General features: G+C 35.3%; 1 protein-coding gene across 4 annotated transcripts in view; it reads right to left on the bottom strand.

Moving 5' to 3' along the window:
* Positions 1–19,291, bottom strand: part of LOC126974777 (solute carrier family 41 member 1-like) — a 133,679-nt gene that overhangs the window by 3,253 nt on the left and 111,135 nt on the right. For all 4 annotated transcript variants that reach the window (XM_050822450.1, XM_050822448.1, XM_050822451.1 and 1 more), the window contains 8 exons: positions 16,339–16,443; positions 8,997–9,063; positions 5,059–5,171; positions 3,717–3,861; positions 2,480–2,626; positions 1,857–2,004; positions 1,128–1,333; positions 746–894 (listed from right to left, as the gene is read on the bottom strand). In XM_050822450.1, coding sequence (XP_050678407.1) covers positions 746–894; positions 1,128–1,333; positions 1,857–2,004; positions 2,480–2,626; positions 3,717–3,861; positions 5,059–5,171; positions 8,997–9,063; positions 16,339–16,443 — 1,080 coding nt within the window. The remainder of the gene's footprint in view (positions 1–745; positions 895–1,127; positions 1,334–1,856; positions 2,005–2,479; positions 2,627–3,716; positions 3,862–5,058; positions 5,172–8,996; positions 9,064–16,338; positions 16,444–19,291) is intronic.

The following is a 19,291-nucleotide window of genomic DNA, read 5'->3' as shown; positions in this document are numbered from 1 at the left end:
GATTTAAAAAAGATAATGTATGGTGGAATTGTGTTATCTTATATAGGTCTACAGAAAAGAATCAGCAATGGCATATGTCTATCTCTCAAGGACAACATACTATATCAATTTAATACTTTAAAAACTTGGCTTTCTTTGACAATCGCGGGTAATTTTAGGAAACAGCTGTGGGCTAACCTACCACACATATTTTTCGATGCGGTGTCCCCAGAAGAAATTTGGTCTAGTTCAAAATATTTTATATATAATATTTTAATACATCTGGTATTATTTATATAGGCCTTTAGAAGTGGGGATCCGTCTTTTGCCTTTGCCCTTATAAAGCGGAACGAGTCTGCCTTTTTTAAAGCGTTCCGGATATATTCCGTCTCTTATGCACCTATTAAAAAAAATGCTAACAGTGTGGATAGCGTACAAGCATTTGATTGCAGCAACTCGGTGGAGTAATTATTTCTCGGCAGAAAATTTCGTATGTGTCCTTTATGGGCTTATTCACAATAATATTTAAGACCTCACCAGGCGTGATTATCGAACATTCAGCAGATGGTGTAGCACGCGAAAGCGTGTATAACAGTGTATAAAATTGTGAGTTTGCAATGGAAGCGCCACTAGGTCCGCTGCCAACACGAATTTTCGCCTTATGCAATTGACTAATTCAATATTAATACGAGGAAAAAATTGGGCTATGTCAGTAAAGTTTTTACATTGAAATATATATTATTGAATACTCTCAAAACAAAATTACCTGCACAACAGAGCATAAAACGTAGGTGATACCGAAGGCAACTTGGATGGACACGAATCCCTGGAACACGAAGTCTGCGACGATCATGAATATAACTTGACCGAATACGGCCAAAAGTAACAGCATTCGGGCCACTTTTGCTGCAGCAGCTGAAAATAAATAAAACAATCAATATGGTATAGTATTTTATGCATTCGGTTAGGTTGACTTTAGGGCCTTAATATTATTGAGATTTCATACGGTTTTTTATATGGGGAAGTCGGGTTAACCTTTAAAACTTTATTAAAACCGTAACGGTGAAAATCAATTTTAAGAGAAAAACTGAAACTTTTAATTTGATTGATGATTGATGGATGTTTATAAGTAGATTTCTTTGACTTACTTCCATAGAATAGTGTCCTCCACGGCCACTCAATGATCCTGGTGTTCTCGGGCAATTGGCCAGGTATTGCCGTCTGGTGAAGCTTGGTTGCCAGCCGGGATGACTGTACACAGACCAGATTACCGCCGATTCCATTAACAATCGGCTGAAACACTTCGTATCCGGGATACTGGTCCACTGCCTGATCCAACACGATGCCACCAATACTATAATTTTAATTTTTATTAAAAAAAAACCGGTCGCATCCTCAAATTTAAAATTTGTTTGTATGATATTTTGAATTTAAAAAAACGAGCAACAATCATATCGTTCCTATAAATCGAATCTCTCTAATATTTGATGACAAAACATCAGTTGGTGGCACATAATATCATATTTTGGACTCCCTAGTTAAATAATCGAAAGCTTAAAAATTAAGCGTACTGGTCCATCATCCGGTAAATTAAGCCGGCCGCACCCACGTTTGATAAATCTTGACTTTTTATGAAATAGGTGTAAAAAACGTATGGGTCACCAGATGGAGAAGAATTACATGAGCAATGCCTTTCAAGTACACGCTTTTTTAACGGTACCTTATACAAGAACATGTTACATTGTCCTGGATATGCCACGCAAAGAAATCTATTCTTACTTTGGTTCTATATCGAATAAAGTTTCTTGAAAACGTAAATCAGTACTACAACCTTTCACGGCTTTCAGAAAAGGCTTGTTGGATAGATAAGAACGTACCCACTGATGAAGAGAGCTGAGATGACCGGCGTCCATCCCGTAGTGAGCACTTTCTTGGTATACTTGTTTCTATACACGATGAATGTCCACATAGGTAGCAGGCAATAGTATACGCAGAGAAGTGCTATCGGCTGCCATAACGACGTTTCTGTAAATTATGTATACAATTTACTATAATTTCTATTTTTACACTTGGACGCACTTTTCGGTTATGCGAGAACCCTTACAAAAACAACACTAGATAGCGAAGTAAACTAATATTTGGCAATCAGCATCATCAGATGTATTTGCAAAAGACGCGAGAGTGTAGTAAGCATTCTTAAAGATACACTTAAAAGCTTGCGATTATCTTTAATAACAGGATGATTTATCGGACTGTATCAGTAACATTATAAAACAGGAAATAATATAAGTATTTATTTCATTACAGAATCTTACTATACCAGCTTAAGGTGGCAGCTTGTTTATTTTAACAGATAAAATGATATTTGATGACAGTAAGATCATTAGACTACTGCCAGAAAGGTTTTCTATTAAATACGAAATCCTCGTTTTGAGTAAATGTTTGATCTATTATAACTTTGCGAAGGTTTTTATCAGAGAAGCCGAGTGCCGATACTTACTTATCTGTTCAAACATGTACTGCGCGGTGACGGCCAAGACAGAGTTGCTCACGATGTCGCCGATGGACGCTGCGAGTGGCGTCGCCACGTTGTCTGGGTTCACTTTGAACTTCTGAGATCCAAATATTACTAGCACCATAACGAAATCTGAAAATTTGTAAGATTTATTTTTGTAAATTCATAGACAAAGCCACTAAAATGACGGATGGTTTGATTTAGCTCACAAGTAGGTACATTTTCTTTTATTTTATAAAATTTTATAAAAACATCTGAGCAATTTATAACTTTAAGATAAATATTCGGGACATACTTTTGATTTAACTATCAGGAGTATCTATGTATATTTATGTCCTATACCTATATTTCATATTTTTGAAGTTTGGGAAAAAAATAACACTAGTGATATTTTTACGACGCGAGGTGAGTCAGTAATCCACCACGTAGTATAGTGTGAAGCGATACCAATACATAGGATATTTATTTAGCAAGTGACACTCTCAAGACATAACTAGTAAATATAATAGCCATGAATATCAGAGTGGCACATAGAGTTTTGTAATCAAAACAATTTTAACTTATGCAGCAGCCCCAATATCTGTGTTGTCAGGACAGTTCGCTATTCGTAATTTCATTTAATAAAAAACTTTTAGGACTACCCACATACACAGAAATTTATACCTTTTCGTTAAAGTGACTTCTCACTTTAACGTTTAATTTTTTTAATGATAAGCAAGAAGAACTTAAGCTAGATTAAGAGAATGTGGGCGGTGGTGATCACTTAACAACCCGTACACTCGTTTGTCCTCCTATTCCATAAAAAAAAGCTAGTGGTTAGTGATACCTCCTGCCCATTAATGTGGCACCGCTCCGCAAAAATCAAAATTCTGAACAGCATAGTGATTGCGCTCGTCACCTTATTTATATATAAGGCATTAAGTCGGAGTTCATTTTATTTTAATAGTGTACAAATTCAAAACAGTATCATCCGTTCTTTACAGATGTTTGAGAGTCAAGAATTACACAAGCTCAGTGCACGGAAAAGTAAAAAAAGAAGGACTCCGTGTAACCCACATAACAGTGAAGCATCAAAACAAGCCAGTTAACGTGTAAATACATAGCCCCCACTTACACTAATATAAGCGAACAGCCGCCATTATGACACTTGTTAATATCACGGCGCGGAGTCCTTCTTTTTTTACTCGTCCGTGGCTCAGTGATATATGATAGGTCGTCTTACCAAGAACGAAGCAGGTGGTGGTGGCCGTGAAGACTGCAGATGAGATAAGGAGCAGGATGTAGCTGCCGTTGAAGGCTCGGTCGGTGATAGCGTTCACGACTATCGCGAACATGGACACCACAGTCGCGGCTACTATCGCTTGAACCTATTGGACAAATATACCGTTGTTAGGACGGAGTTCGTAAAATTGCTTCTTGCGGTAAACTAGCACTGATTGAGAGGCGATTGGAAAATTGTGAGTATGTAGAGCCATTGCCAACAACTGCTTAATAGGGCAAAAGCAAGAAAATACAAGACGTAATTAATTCCGTTGATAGTTGAAAATTGGAGGAGTCTTAGCAGGTGTGTAATAATAAAAATGTGCGCTCCATATCTATATTATATTATCCTTCTTAAAATGTATAAATAATATTTAAGTGAAAATTAAAACAGCACTGCCTCGTACCAGTAGACCGCGATCAGTAGAATGGCTCGAATACTTGGCATTGCGTAGAGATGTAATGCTTTATTGTGATACCGCATGCATAACGGGAAGTGTTCCGACGAGCTGCTTGACCTGATTCCTACAGCTGAATTCCACCTTGGCACCACACGCTACAAGCCTAGATATCTAGATGTGTTGGGTTTCTCCATAGTGCCTTTTACAAAAGGCTTTCGCCTTTCCACCACGTATAAAAAAATGCGTTAAAAAAAAAGTGAGAATCCGTATGCTGCCGGTAGCATGAGCTAATTTCATTTTTAGATATATTCGCCTTTTAGCGTAATACTCTTCGAATATCTTTTGTAATTTTAAGCTATAAATGTATTTGTATGTCGTGGTCGCTGTTCGTGCTGCGAAACACGGTGCCCACTGAAAATCAGCGTCAAGTCTCAGACGGCTCGACGTATGAGTGGGCCTCCGATTGGCAACATTAATGTGAATACACTGCTCCTCAATCTTATTGTTTATTATTTCGTTTGTGTGATTATAGATATATATCGATATTTCATTTTTTAACATTATCAATATTTCCAGATAGTATATTTTAATACAATTTACTACAAGCAAACTGTTGCACAGTTATTCAAGGATAATACGGCATTGGTACCTTCAAAAAAAGCGCGTACCTACACCTAAAGGCCGGCAACGCTCCTGTAATTCCTCCAGTGTTGGAGGAGAATGTGGGCGGCGCGGGCGGTATGATCCGCATGCTTGTTTGTCCTCCGTCTCTGATATTTTACTCTGGTATGTTAGTTAGCTCTTGCTTTTTCGAGAATACTTCATTTCCCTCTAATAACGCTTATCTATCTCTCACTATGACTTCGTAAATGTTTGCATAAATAGAAGAGGTTGTAATCTCACTTGAACTAATGATATATTCCCGACGACCATTGAGATGACCTCTCGCGGAGACTTCATGTTTCCTAGATTTGCCTGAGTTGACAGCCGGGAAGCTAGGCACATGTCCAGATTACCTGCAAGGAACAAATTCTGACGTCAAAGATTTAAACAAAAAGAATTTCTGTTACGTCGTCGCGTCGTGGTATGCAATATATTAAAAATATCTGGACGACCGAGCCTTGCTCGGATTTTTAAGAATGTACAAAACTTGAACAAAAAAAAAACAAATAGGACATCTAGATTCGATCAGGGGTCTTCTGCTTTCCGGATCACCCAATGTCCCATCTGAGGTTTATAGTGGCGAAATTTACCTTTGTATTCTAATGTTATTGTAGCTGTTTCTCATTAAAACACGGATAAAACGACATTTTTAAAATTGAAACCTAGCTAGATCGATTTATCGCCCCTGAAATCCCCTGTATACTAAATTTTATGAAAATCGTTGGGAGCCGTTTCCGAGATTCAGATAATATAACACATACACAAGAATTCCTCGTTTAAATATATAAGGTAAAATATTCACATGTGTAATTACACATAACTGGATATATTTATAATTTTTTATTTATCCCAACATTTCGTTGACTTTACGATCTATAAGCTCATAGGTGACTGGGGACTGAGGTTGACTAGTTCAGCATATTTTATTGCCATGGAGTAGAATTAAACTTTGCTTGGTGTTGTCAAAATTTATTACAAGTTGCATCTTGTGTTTAATTTTTGTTTTAATTTGGCGATAATTGGATTCCAATAGTAAGATATTTTAAGACCGTCATAAGGATTTTATTAGTTAAGAATTTGTATCAATTTCAATTATTATCTTTGTCATCCAAATAAAAAAAATGAAGCTACCAAACACGACAAATGTAAATATGTTTTATAAACATTATTTTACTACACGTAAAATTATAAGCATAGATACACATACACGCGATGAAATTCGCTCGAAAATCGCTCGGTAATCAACGGATTTGAAGCTTAGAACTATCGGATCCCGAAGGGTTAACCTTAGGGAAGTGTTATCGAAGAACGGTGAAAGGACAAACGAGTTTTTTTGGGGTGAATGCGCAGACTTGGGTGCTCTAAGGAGTAGTGCCTTCATTTTAAAAATCAATAGGGTCTTTGTATTTTATTGTACGAATTCATTGACGGCCGTTTGTAGGAAAAATATGTCTTCAACCTTCACTATGTTAGCGGGCTCAAGAGTCAAGACTCGAGACTAAGTGGACCGTTGCTTCTAAGAGCCAAACAATATGATCTTGTATAATATAATATAATAATAATATTGACACACTTTTTACACGAATTATCTTGCCCCAAGTTAAGCATATATAGCCTGTGTTATGGGTTACAAGACAACGATATATTTAATACAATATACTTACTTAAACATACATAAATTCATATAAACATACATAAATACATTTAAACATCCATGACTCGGAAACAAACATCCATATTCATCATATAAATGCTTGCACCTACCGGGATTCGAACCCGGGACCTCTAGCTTAGTAGGTAGCATCGCTAACCACTGGGCTATACAGGTCGTCACTGTATAGACCAGACATACAGATAAAAGGCGTTTATTTTCTCAAAATTGATTCTTTTTTGATGTCATTTCTAATATATTAGACACTACTACCGCTTCGGAAACAAATGGCGCTCTGAGAGAGAACAAGCGATGCAAGAAACTCTCCCACCTTTTTTTTTGCGCTCTTTTTAATGAAATATACTATATTGTACTGTCATTGCTATTGCTATAAAATAATCATAATCTAGTTCCAGGCTCTCGGATCACTTAGATATTTAGCTGTAGAGTAGTAGGATTTACGACACAGCCATTTTTAATAAAACATTTAAATCTTTTTATAGATAATGCCTGAACAGTGGAGCTGCGACTTTATTTTAAAAGTGTAAACATTTAACCTTAAAGCTATTATGTATCTTATGAAGCCTACTAGAATTAGTTATAAGCAATCCCTTATTTCTAGTGTTATAGTAATGAAAATCACTATTAAGAGCAAAAAGGTGACGATTTTTGTGAACATATATTAAATATTCATAAATGTACTGACATATTTATTTCTTTAAATTTTTCTTTGAGAGACTCTATGTCTGTCTTTGACACTATCATTGTATGAAATTAGACCACCAGGCTCGATGGTAATCAAACCCAAGTTATAATGACATGGCATAATGCTGTTCGAATACGATCTTTATTGTAGAGCTGTGCGGATTTATAAACATAACGCCGACAATCGTCGCCGGGGCTCGGGTAAACATTGCCAAATGTATACAACTGTTAAGGATACTTCAGACTGTCAGTCGTAACATTCGGCATATCGGGGTTGATATTCGTGCAATGATATAATAATAAAGATAAAAGAATATGTGAATTTCGTGAATAAAACCATTAAAAAGGAGAATGCGTGTCATTTGCGTTTGTCAAGAATCGTGACTCATCGTCGAAATAAGTTTGAAGTATGAGAATTTTTTTTTATATATAATAATGGACGAAACGAGCACAACAGAAACTGATTGTAATTGATACGCCTTACCCATTAGAATGCAGAGCCGCTCAGGATTCTTGAAAAACGCATAAATTCTGAGCGGTACTACAATTGCGCTCGTCACCTTGAGACATAAGATGTTCAGTCTCATTTGCCCAGTAGTTTCACCAGCTACGGCGCAAAAGAACGTCAGAAATAGGCGCCGTTGTGGTACCCATAATCTAGCCGGCATCCTGTGCAAAGATGCCTCCCACTGGTAATTTTTTTATTTAATTAAAGTTACACTCGAAAGAAACACTGTACACGTTTATTACCAAATAACGTTACACCTTTGTTCGTTTGAGTTGATCGCACGTGTGAAGTGACCTTAACAGTATATCGGATAAGCTTATCAAATTACAACGCAGAGTCGAGCCTGGTGATTCTAACTTTATTTAGCTGTTGTTTCGGTCATTGAGGTCACTCATGCGTAGTAACGTACAGTAAGTAATAATATTAGTCTTGTACAAACTGTTATTGTTACTGCATTATTATTAAATTTATGTTGTAATTGAAAAAATTAATATAAAGCTGAAATAACTGTAAACACGTTATACAAAATATCATAAAGAAATTGGGTAGTTTAGTCGTAAACGTATTTTTCGTCACTATAATGAATATACAAGGAAAAGTCCAAACATTGACATTAATTTTGATAGTCTTAACAACTTAAAGCTCATAAAGTGTGACATATCTACAGCCTCAGAATATAATACTTAGGTAGTCTTGAATAATAAATTAGTCAGGATATTGCATTCACAGCATGCTGTGAAATAAATAAATAAAATTTACCTTTAATTGTAGGAAATGTTAGATTTTATAATTAATAAACATTAACTCTTTGACTACTATTTTTTATGTAGGTGATCCATTAAATAAATAAAAGAGTGAAAGAGATACAGAACTATTTTCACATTTATAAACATAAGCCTACGGATCTTGAATACGTAATTCGTGATCCTGTAAGAGACATCAATATACTTGATTGTAGATAACACCTTCTGGAGTTCGGACCTTAATCTTAATATATTTTATAAATTACGTGACACGTTGTTTGTCCGCAATGGACTCCTAAACTAATGAACGGATTTTAATGGGGATTACTTGGTCGGGTGCAGTTTGGTTCAACTTGACAGGTAGGATAGTTTTTATTTCGATTCGGGACCTATAAATATTTTTATTTTCAATATTTGTTTTGTATGGACATATTTTCTATGAGAGAAATAATTCTTGATGTTTTGAAATATTATTGGAAAATTCCTATAAAACAGTATTTTTTTATCATCTACAGAACAACGTCCGTCGGGGCAACTAGTATGTACATAAATAGAATTACGTTAGACTCACCCTTTAAACCAGATAGTGATGGCACTAAAACGAATATTGCTGACACCTCGATGAAAACATCCCAATTCTGAAAAAAAAAAACAAAGACATTAACAGAGAAAGTTTATAAAGAAACTACATTCATGAACATATTACAGTTATTCAAGTACACAGCCTGCATACTAATTAGGAAAATTAAGATACATTCAGAATTAACATTTACAAAAAAGAAACAAATACAAAATAGACGCAGTATTGACCTATTCTTACTACCAAAACCAAGGACCAATTATGTACTGAAAACAATTACATATGAAGGTGCTAAACTGTACAATGGACTATCTTCTCATATCAAAGATGCAGGCACTTTTAATTTATTCAAGCATCGTTTAGCCAAATGCATTATATTTAATTTTATACCTATGTTTATCATATGGACGATTCATAGATTATTATTTATTAATGTTGTTTTAATGAGAATAAATGATCTTTAAGCCTAATTGGCTCTAATAGATCAATAATTAAAACACTCCTAATAAAAATTTGCACCCCTACGGACGGTGAATTTAATATCTTTCTTACGTAGTTGTAAATTGTTCTAAAATCAATTTTACAGTTGCAAAAATGTTTACTGTATAAAAATCTGATGAGCTGATAGGTCGGGTGGTGTAAGTAGCGACGAAAGTAACGTAAGGGACGAGACGATCAGGACGTTCAGCTGTTGGTAATTGATACGCACTGCCCATTACAATGCAGTGCCACTCAGGAATATTGATAAACCCAAAAATACTGAGCGGCACTACAACTGCGCTCGTCACCTTGAGACATAAGTTGTCAAGTGTCATTTGACGAGTAATTTCACTAGCTACGGCGCCCTTCAGACCGAAACTCAGTAATGCTTCCACATTACTGCTTCACGGCAGAAATAGGCGCCGTTGTAGTACCCATAACCTAGCCGGAATCCGGTGCAAAGGAGCCTCCCACTAGTAGTAGTAGTAGGTATTCGTTCTTACTATTTCCCCCGTACAGTACAGTACAGTACAGTACAGTACGGCAGCTATCAGGAAGATCATCTACCAGTGGGAGGCAGGCTCATTTCCCACTATTATATAAAATATATACCTACTTATAGCAACGCGAGTTTTCAAATTTAAAATGTAGAATACCCACCAGTTCACCACTGGGAACCACTGGCTCCTTTGCACAGGAAGCCGACTAGATTATGGGTAACACAACGGCGCCTATATCTGCCGAGAAGCAATAATGTGTAAGCATTACTGTGTATCGGTCTGAAGGGTGCCGTAGGTAGTGAAATTACTGGGCAAATGAGAGTTAACAACTTATGTCTCAAGGTGACGAGCGCAATTATAGTGCCGCTCAGAATTTTTGGGTTTTTCAAGAATCCTTAGTGGCACTGCATTGTTTAGGGCGTATCAATTACTATCAGCTGAACGTCCTGCTCGTCTCGTCCCTTATTATCATAAAAAAACACTATAGACATTTCTGCTTAAAAACATTTTTTTTTCAACCACCAGCAAACCAACCAGGTTTTTTTTATATAAGAGGAGGCAAACGGGCAAACATCAATAGTATCCAGCTGTTCAGCTCTAAAAAAAGTTATATTAAAACAACGTCACAGAAGTAACGTAACGTCGTGTTATGAATTGATCGTAAGGAACCGGTAGTGAATAGCCGGTATTTAAATATAATTGTGGGACATTAATAACATAATTGGCAAGTGCTGTCAATGTCACATGTGCATGTAGTGTTCATTGAGAGAATAAGGTTGTCATTACGTGACAATTAAATATTATATAGACCTTAGATAATTTATACGTCTAGATAGAGTCTCGTCTAGAGATGTGTTATAGATATAATGAATACTTCACAAATTTAGATATTTTTCATGACAGCAAGTCCACATTTAAATCCCAGGTTGTAAGTATATTAAGAAAGAAGCAAGAAGACGAATACAAAATTTAAATATAAACTATACATAGAATACAGGCTCCTAAAATGTGTGTATATATATAGGTAAATGTGTATAATATAGATAGTAGGTATAATATATACGAGGGGTGGCTGATATAAAATCTACTTTGTTAAAGAAAGTTTTGAAAATCGAACTGGCCACTGCAAAATCATATTCTATATTTATTCCTTTTTCAAAATTATGACGCTTATTTTTTTTCGCTTGCTTTTGTTTTTTTGGCGCGGCTTTGATTTCACCATGTCGAAAGAAAATTGTAAAATGATGAAATTTGAGCATGGAGCAGTGATTAAATTCCTAAGTAAAGAAGGAAATACGCCTACGCAGATCAGAGAGCGCATGTTAAAGGTGTTTGGTGATTCAAGTCCTTCTGAATTCGTCATAAAGTTTTGGTCGAAGCAATTGAAACATGGCCGTGAGAGCCTGGAAGACGACCCACGTAGTGGAAGGCCAATTTCTGCTGTTACCGCAGATAATGTTGAAAAGGTGAAGAACCTGATTCTTGCAGATCGGCGAATCAAGCAGTGGGAGATAGCCAGAGATGTGGGCATTAGCAAGGAACGAGTTCATGAAATTATTCACGAACATTTGGGCATGTCCAAGGTGAGCGCGCGTTGGGTCCCTAGAATGTTGACCCCCTTTGACAAACAAAGGCGAGTAGAATGTTGTCAGGCATTTCTAGACCTGGTCAAAGGTAAAGAAGAAGAGACTATCTCTCGAATTGTGACCTGTGATGAAACTTGGATTCGCCAGTGGGATCCGGAAAGCAAACAAGAGTCAATGCAATGGAAATTTAAAGGAGAAAAGCCGCCAAGGAAGTTCAAGGTTCGGCCGTCGGCTGGAAAACTAATGGCCACCGTATTTTGGGATGTCGAAGGGATTTTGATGATAGATTATTTGCCTAAAAATACAACAATGAATGCTGAATATTATGCAAACTTGCTTGACCAGCTTCGTGAACAAATCAAAGAAAAGCGGAGAGGCAAACTCAGCAAAGGTGTTCTGATTTTACAAGATAATGCTCCTGTACACACAGCCTTAACGGCGAGGTCAGCCCTGAGCAAAAACGGCTTCACAGAAATTAACCATCCACCTTATAGTCCAGATCTGGCTCCCTGTGACTATTTCTTATTCAAAGATTTAAAGAAAAAATTGAGGGGTCGCAGATTTTCGACGGATGAAGAAATGAAGGAGGCTGTGACTGACCATTTTGACGAGCAAAATAAAAATTACTATTATAACGGCATGATGTCACTTATTTGCAAATGTCATAAGTGTATTTCACTTGCAGGAGACTATATAGAAAAATAAAAAAAAAACTAGCCATCAAAGTCTTTTCTTTCATAGTTAGGTAGATTACTTATCAGCCTCCCTCGTATATTAGTGTATTGCAATACTATGTATACGCATATATATCTTTGATTATATTACTTTTATTTTATTTTTTAAATATTTTATATGTATATATGTCACTATTACTATTACTTATAAATATTATTTTTAATCTTAATTTTTAAACACTTTACTACTAGTGTAAGCGTAGATAACGCAATATTGTTAAAAATCAGCGGAACACGTGGTTTAGAATACATGTACCATAATTCTTATAACTCATTGTCTACACATGTATTTGTATTTCTGTTTGTTTTTCTAATTAAATAAATAAATAAAAGAGTCTCTTGCTGTTAGACAACCGATAAAAACAGACATATTAGTTAAGTGTGCGTGACAACTGGCAAGCTTACGTCTTACACTCGCGATTTGTATGACAGTTTGTGTTAGTGTGCATGAATTGCTCAAAATAGAGGTTAGATTTTTTCGACGTTTTCACAGCTAAGTTTCACAATAAGTCTATCTAGACCTATAAATGATTTGAGATATAGACTCGGCCACGGAATATCGTCATTTTTATGGTTTTGGTTGGCACTAACTTGAAAATATTGCAGATATATTTACTTTTTAGAAAAGGAACCGATTTTAAGTAATATTTTCGACTAATTTTCTAGTTGCAACTGTGGCACAACCGTAATATACCCTTTAAATGAATCTTTTAAATAGCTCGAATAATAATGATGTGGTCTTACATTAAGGATTGGTCTCCGCTGCGCTTCAATTAGATACCGCAGGCGTAATTGCAAAGTGCGGCAACTAATACTACGCCCAAGTGGGCGTACTCGAGCCAGTCTCGAACAATGTATGTCGATGACGTGCCACATGTTCTGTTAAACTTTGCTAATAATTGAAATAAAAAAATGCCGAGTTGCGTAGTAAATCTTTGTAAAATAATACTACAAGAAATAAGAAAGACACTGGGATCACATATCATCATTAAGTATTTTATATTTTATTAATTTCAATGTAAAATAACACCACGCGTATGTTACCAAAAATTTAAAGATGCCATTGAGTGTCAAGACGCCACGCACACAAGCATCCAATAGTTGCCGTAATAATAAAGCAGAACAATATTAATAGGTAGTGCGGTATCTAGTTGGAGCGCAGCGGAGACCAATCCTTAATCGAAGCATGTGGCATTGACAAAGTGATGACATAATATGTAACGTTATTTTGACTTATTTATTTAGAGCATTGGTATCAAGACCACTAGCTCAAATCAAAATACATTAAAGGAAGAATAATCAATATACTCGATTGAAACTAGTTAAAAAAAAATGTGTACTTTATTACGTTGATACTTGAAGTATAAATAACACGGAAAACGAACGGAATTAATTCAAAAATGCAAAAATACTTCAGAGTATTGTACGTTCCTTCGCAGCCATTTGTATTATGCGTCAAAATTAGTTCTCTGGAAGCTCGCGAGTGGCGCTTCAAATAGGCACAAAAATTTGCTGTACTGTGATGTCACGTTATTTGTATGCAATTACAGCTGTCATTCTGACATATTATTGAAGTGAAAAATTCATCGTTGTGATTTGAAGGGGACATTTAACGTGTGAGAAAATGAGATAGGAAGCATTATGCAGTGTTTTGGTACCAGGCGATCATAGTTGAAGAAGACATTGTCTTATGTGTGACACGAGTATAGCTTAATATATTCTGACGTCATACGCACGACGTATTATTACATGTCTATGTCCTTTGGTACATCTATTTGACCATATACAACGAAGAGCAGCTAAAATCAACGATGGTCAAGTCATAACCTTGATTATTTGGTGTAGCGTAGAGATGTGGGGTCATATACCGCATAAAGGAAATGTTTGGAGATGCCTGAGGCAGTCGAATTTCACCCGCTTAACGTTCATTGCCTGCCATTCTATAGGTGCCCAGTTTACACAACATTTTATAAATTTAATTTTATAAAACGATTTTTAAAATATTTTTTACAGCAAATATAATATTTATGCAGCAGTGCAATAAAAATTTATATTCCGACTTTCTTAAGTAAGTTAGGAAAGGAGTTATTAAATAAACATTTTGACTGTTGCTTCTCAATACATTTTTGATAATGTTTTGTATGTTCATAAGCACATTGAGGAATTTTCTAGAAACTGTGACATTCATAATGTTAACACGAGGAACAAACATAAACTTGTTGTGCCTACTACTCGGTTGGGTCGAGTTAGTAAGTCTTTTGTTGGGCGATGTATATGCTTCTACAATATGATCCCAGAAAATTTACAAAACAAATGTGTTACGAAATTTAAAAGAATTGTTAAAAAACGTTTGTGTGGGAAAGGTTATTATAGCATAAACGATTTTCTTAATGACACCACGGACTGGGAATAAAGCGAACACCCTCAAGCTCTTTAATTATAAATGTTTATTGTACGATATTACATTGGAATCCATATTTTATATTAAAAAAAAAAGCCCGCTGAGTTTCTTGCGCCCATTCTTCTCAGGTCTGAGGCAGTCTCTTTTGAATGGGTGGTAGATTTCGACATTCAATAAGTGATTTTAAATCCTATTATGAATAAAAATATTTGAATTTGAATTTGAATTAAACATAAAAAAATACGTCAAAAGAGTAACAAGTGCATTCGTATATACCTACTGTATATAAGTTAAGGTGTTATGCGAGATGATAAAATACAATTAAACTACCACTTACTATTTCTCTCGCTGTCACATACTACAAGAATAATTCATATACGACTGGGTGATTGATGATATTGGAATGAGCGCGTTCAAATTCAAATATTTTTATTCAAAATTGCCTAAATTATTCATACGTCTAGATAGTCTCTAGATTTTACACAACCCATAAAAACAGGCTGGAATAGTGTGCGTGACAAGCTACGTCTTACACTCGCGATTTGTATGACACTTTGTGTCGGTGTGCATGCATACCTCAAAATAGAGGTTAGCTCTAAACACAATTTTTTTCTACGTTCTCACAATTGTCACAATCTATCTAGACGTATAAATGAGCTAAGCAAAATAGGATTAAAATAACTTGTTGAACGCCAACAAACATACAAAAAAAACTCGGCCAAGTTTATCCTATTAGTATATTAGATGCCTGCGATGCAATAGGACATTGTTTGACAAAGTACATCAATCATATTTAGAGCTGAGCGAAATGTAAATCACAAATTGCTGTGAAGTGCGATTATAGCGTGTATGAACACGGAAAATTGCACTTAGCACGCTCCAACGATAATTGAGCCGTGCTGTTGTTTGTGGAGTACGTAGGCAATCGTCGCCATAACGGTGCTTCTTGGTAGGAGTGACTTAAAAAAACGTTGCGTGCGTACAAAGTACACATATCAGACGTGAAACCTGCATTGTGCCTGAACCTCTAAACTACATATGAAGTCCTGGTACATGTTGTTACGATGACACATGATTTCAACCGCTATGAAAGACATTACTATCACCGCTACCATATTTATATTCTCCTGGTAGACACCACTCGCCCATGAAGGGTTCCGTAACGGAATATAAAAGTTCTTGTAGATCGTTGTAACTTTGATCGATGTTATAATATGATAATGGTGTATTTTTTAAATTAAGTTATTTATGACGTAAAAAAAACTATTTACTGGATCTCGTTCAAACAAATTTTCGGTGGAAGTTTGCACGGTAATGTACATCATATATCATCATATACCAAAAATGCTGAGCGGCACTACAATTACGCTCGTCACCTTGAGACATAAGATGTTAAGTCTCATTTGCCCACTAATTTCACTAGCTACGGCGCCCTTTAGACCGATACACAATAATGTTTACACATTACTGCTTCACGGCAGAAAAAGGCGGGCATCCTGTGCAAAGGAGCCTCCCACTGGTGAATTTTACTTTTTTTCCACTTTATTTTATTTAGTTATTCCGTCTGTGATTCGAATTTGTATCCGAGAATACAGTTATGATCATATAAATGATTAAGTATCTTCAACTTACTCTAACAGTGCCCAAGACGAGACCAGCTCCGATGGTGCCGCAGCCAGCAATGAAGAAGGGAACAGCAACCTGAAGCAGAGTGCTGTACCATTTCTCCTCTTTCTTCTGTGAACCATCGAATACATAGAGTTAGAAAGGGAGCGAAATAAATATAAAAACAACTTGTTATTTTTTTAAATTGATAACCCTCAATAATTACAAATTATTTTAGAAAAAATTTTTTATGAACGATGCGGGACCCACTGGAGATGTCGCTCTTTCAAATCTTATAATCTAGATTTGAAAGAGCGACATCTAAAGTCAATTTCCTCATATGCAAATATTGGGATTGTGCAATATCAACTGTAAATAAGATCCTGTAGATGGAGCTACAACCTGAAAGTTGAAAACAAGTCACACCAATATTTATATACCGTATGTCACTCGAACGTTTGGCTCAGTGGAAGAGGTCGCGGGTTCGAGACCTGCATCGTTCATAAATTTACAAATTAAATTGATAAGTTATTGTATAAATTACATATGGTTAAAGATAGTTGGCGGGAATCCATTAATTGTGTGAGACGGTAAGGATGGAGTGGGTAGAGTCGAATCTCACCCAATCTCACGTCGTAAAGCTCTCTGGGTTTGGGCAAATATCACGGGTGTTTTTGCTCAAGGCGGGAAAACTAGGATTACTTTCGTAAGAGCAAGTGTCCGAATAATAAGAGTTAGGTAAGCAAATAGTGTTTTTTTTATAAAGAAATCAAGTAAGTCCAGAATTTTCTTATCTAAATATAAAAAAACGCATTATGATAAATCTCACGTGAGATTAGGGTTGGAATTGGGAAGAAGGGTGTTGGGCAGAATGAGATAGTCAAAAAATCGCTTCACGAAATTAATGGCAGCCCGCAGGCTCATTAAATTACATAAAATCAACTTAAAACCTAATACAAACGTAAAGATTTCTCAGTCAGTAGTTATATATTTAGAGTGATAAGATAATACTTTACAAGCATATTATATGTTCCTGAGAGCGAAATACGAAAATGCATAATTTTATGAATACATATTTTAAAAAGGTATAATAGAAAAAAACTTGACGCTTCCATCATTAAAAAAATTAATTCTCATAAATAAAATAAAGTTAAAAAGTCACGTGGCAAGACAAGCGCCAATATGAAAATCGAAAATAACATAAATAGGTAAGTATTCTAAAGGTATGACCACACCAAGCGAAGTGTTGCGATACGTCATGCATGCGTTTAATTTTGTACGCCGCTGCTGGTGTGTTGCAAAAAAAAACCCTCTGCTGGTGTGACCTTGCTTCTAACTTTGTTTTATTTTACTTATTATAATAACTATTACAATCTTTCTACGTAGTTATACACAAACTACTTTAGTATTTTCATTGAAACATTTTGAATACAATCGATTATATTTTGGTCTAAGGTCCTAATAAACTACATATCACAAAACTTAATTTAAAATTTAACGCTTAACAATTAACATGGTTTGAATTTTCCTAACGATTCTTTAAATGCATTTTTTCACAAATGTTATAAAAATCGACGACCAAGCTATTTACTTTAAATACACTTTTGAAATATAAAACAAGTCACATAAAAACACGTGCAAAAAAAAATACCGTTTTAAATAACTTGTATAATTTGTGCTAAGATACTGGTGACATTGGCAATACATATTGCATACAGGTATAATTTAAAAAATAAATAAAATAAAACAACATATTTATAGAAATAATAATTTTATTTAACTGAAATCCACTAGATCAGATATTGTCAGATTTATACACCGAGTGGAGTATGTTAGCGAGTCCAACTAAGGGGCAGTTAGTAGACACGAAGCGAAGCCGAGAGCCTCAATATACCCGAGTATAGGGCACAGTACGTTCTTCTGAGTGGTAAAAAGTTGTTTATATATACTACACTTACGAGAAAATCAAATATCTATACCAATATTTAATGAAATATCAACCTAATAACTTACACAAAGAGGTATCTGAAGTATTATGACAGCAAGTAGCCAGTATTATTTTATACCAATATAATCGACAGTCAAACAAAAAACGAGGATCTATCTGTAGTATTATGACAGTAAGAAGCGAGTTTTATATTCTACAAAAATAGTTGACAGTCAATAAAAAAAGAGGATCTATTTGAAGTATTATGACAGCAAGTATGACAGCAATGATATGTACCTGAAGTATTAAACAGCAAGTAGCCAGTATTATTTTAGACTAAAATAGTCGACAGTCAAACAAAAAAAAGATTATCTAACTGAAGTATTATAACAGCAAGTATGATAGCAATTATCTCTATCTGAAGTATTATGACAGCTAGTAGCCAGTATTATATTCTACCAAAATAGTCGACAGTCAATAAAAAAGGGCATCTATCTGAAGTTTTATGACAGCAAGTATGATGCAAGTACGACAGCATTGATCTGTATCTGAAGTATTATGACAGCAAGTAGCCAGTACTATTTTAAACCAAATTAGTCGACAGTCAAACAAAAAATGATTATCTATCTGAAGTATTATGACAGCAAGTTTGACAGCAATTATCTCTATCTGAAGTATTATATGACAGCAAGTAGCCAGTATTATATTCTACCAAAATAGTCGACAGTCAATAAAAAAAGATCTATCTGAAGTATTATGACAGCAAGTATGATGCAAGTATGACAGCAATGAACTCTATCAGAATTATTATGACAGCAAGTAGCCAGTATTATTTTATACCAATATAGTCGACAGTCAAACAAAGAACGAGGATCTATCTGAAGTATTATGACAGCAAGTAGCCAGTATCATTTTAGACCAAAATAGTCGACAGTCAAACAAAAAAATATTATCTATCCGAAATATTATGACAGCAAGTATGACAGCAATGATTTCTATCTGAAGTATTATGACAGCAAGTAGGCAGTATTATATTCTACCAAAATAGTCGAC

The sequence above is a fragment of the Leptidea sinapis genome, chromosome 33 (genome assembly GCF_905404315.1).
Source record: "Leptidea sinapis chromosome 33, ilLepSina1.1, whole genome shotgun sequence".
Taxonomy (NCBI): Eukaryota; Metazoa; Arthropoda; class Insecta; order Lepidoptera; family Pieridae; genus Leptidea; species Leptidea sinapis.
Note: the sequence above shows the minus strand (reverse complement) of the source record. Positions and strands in the feature narration are given on the sequence as shown.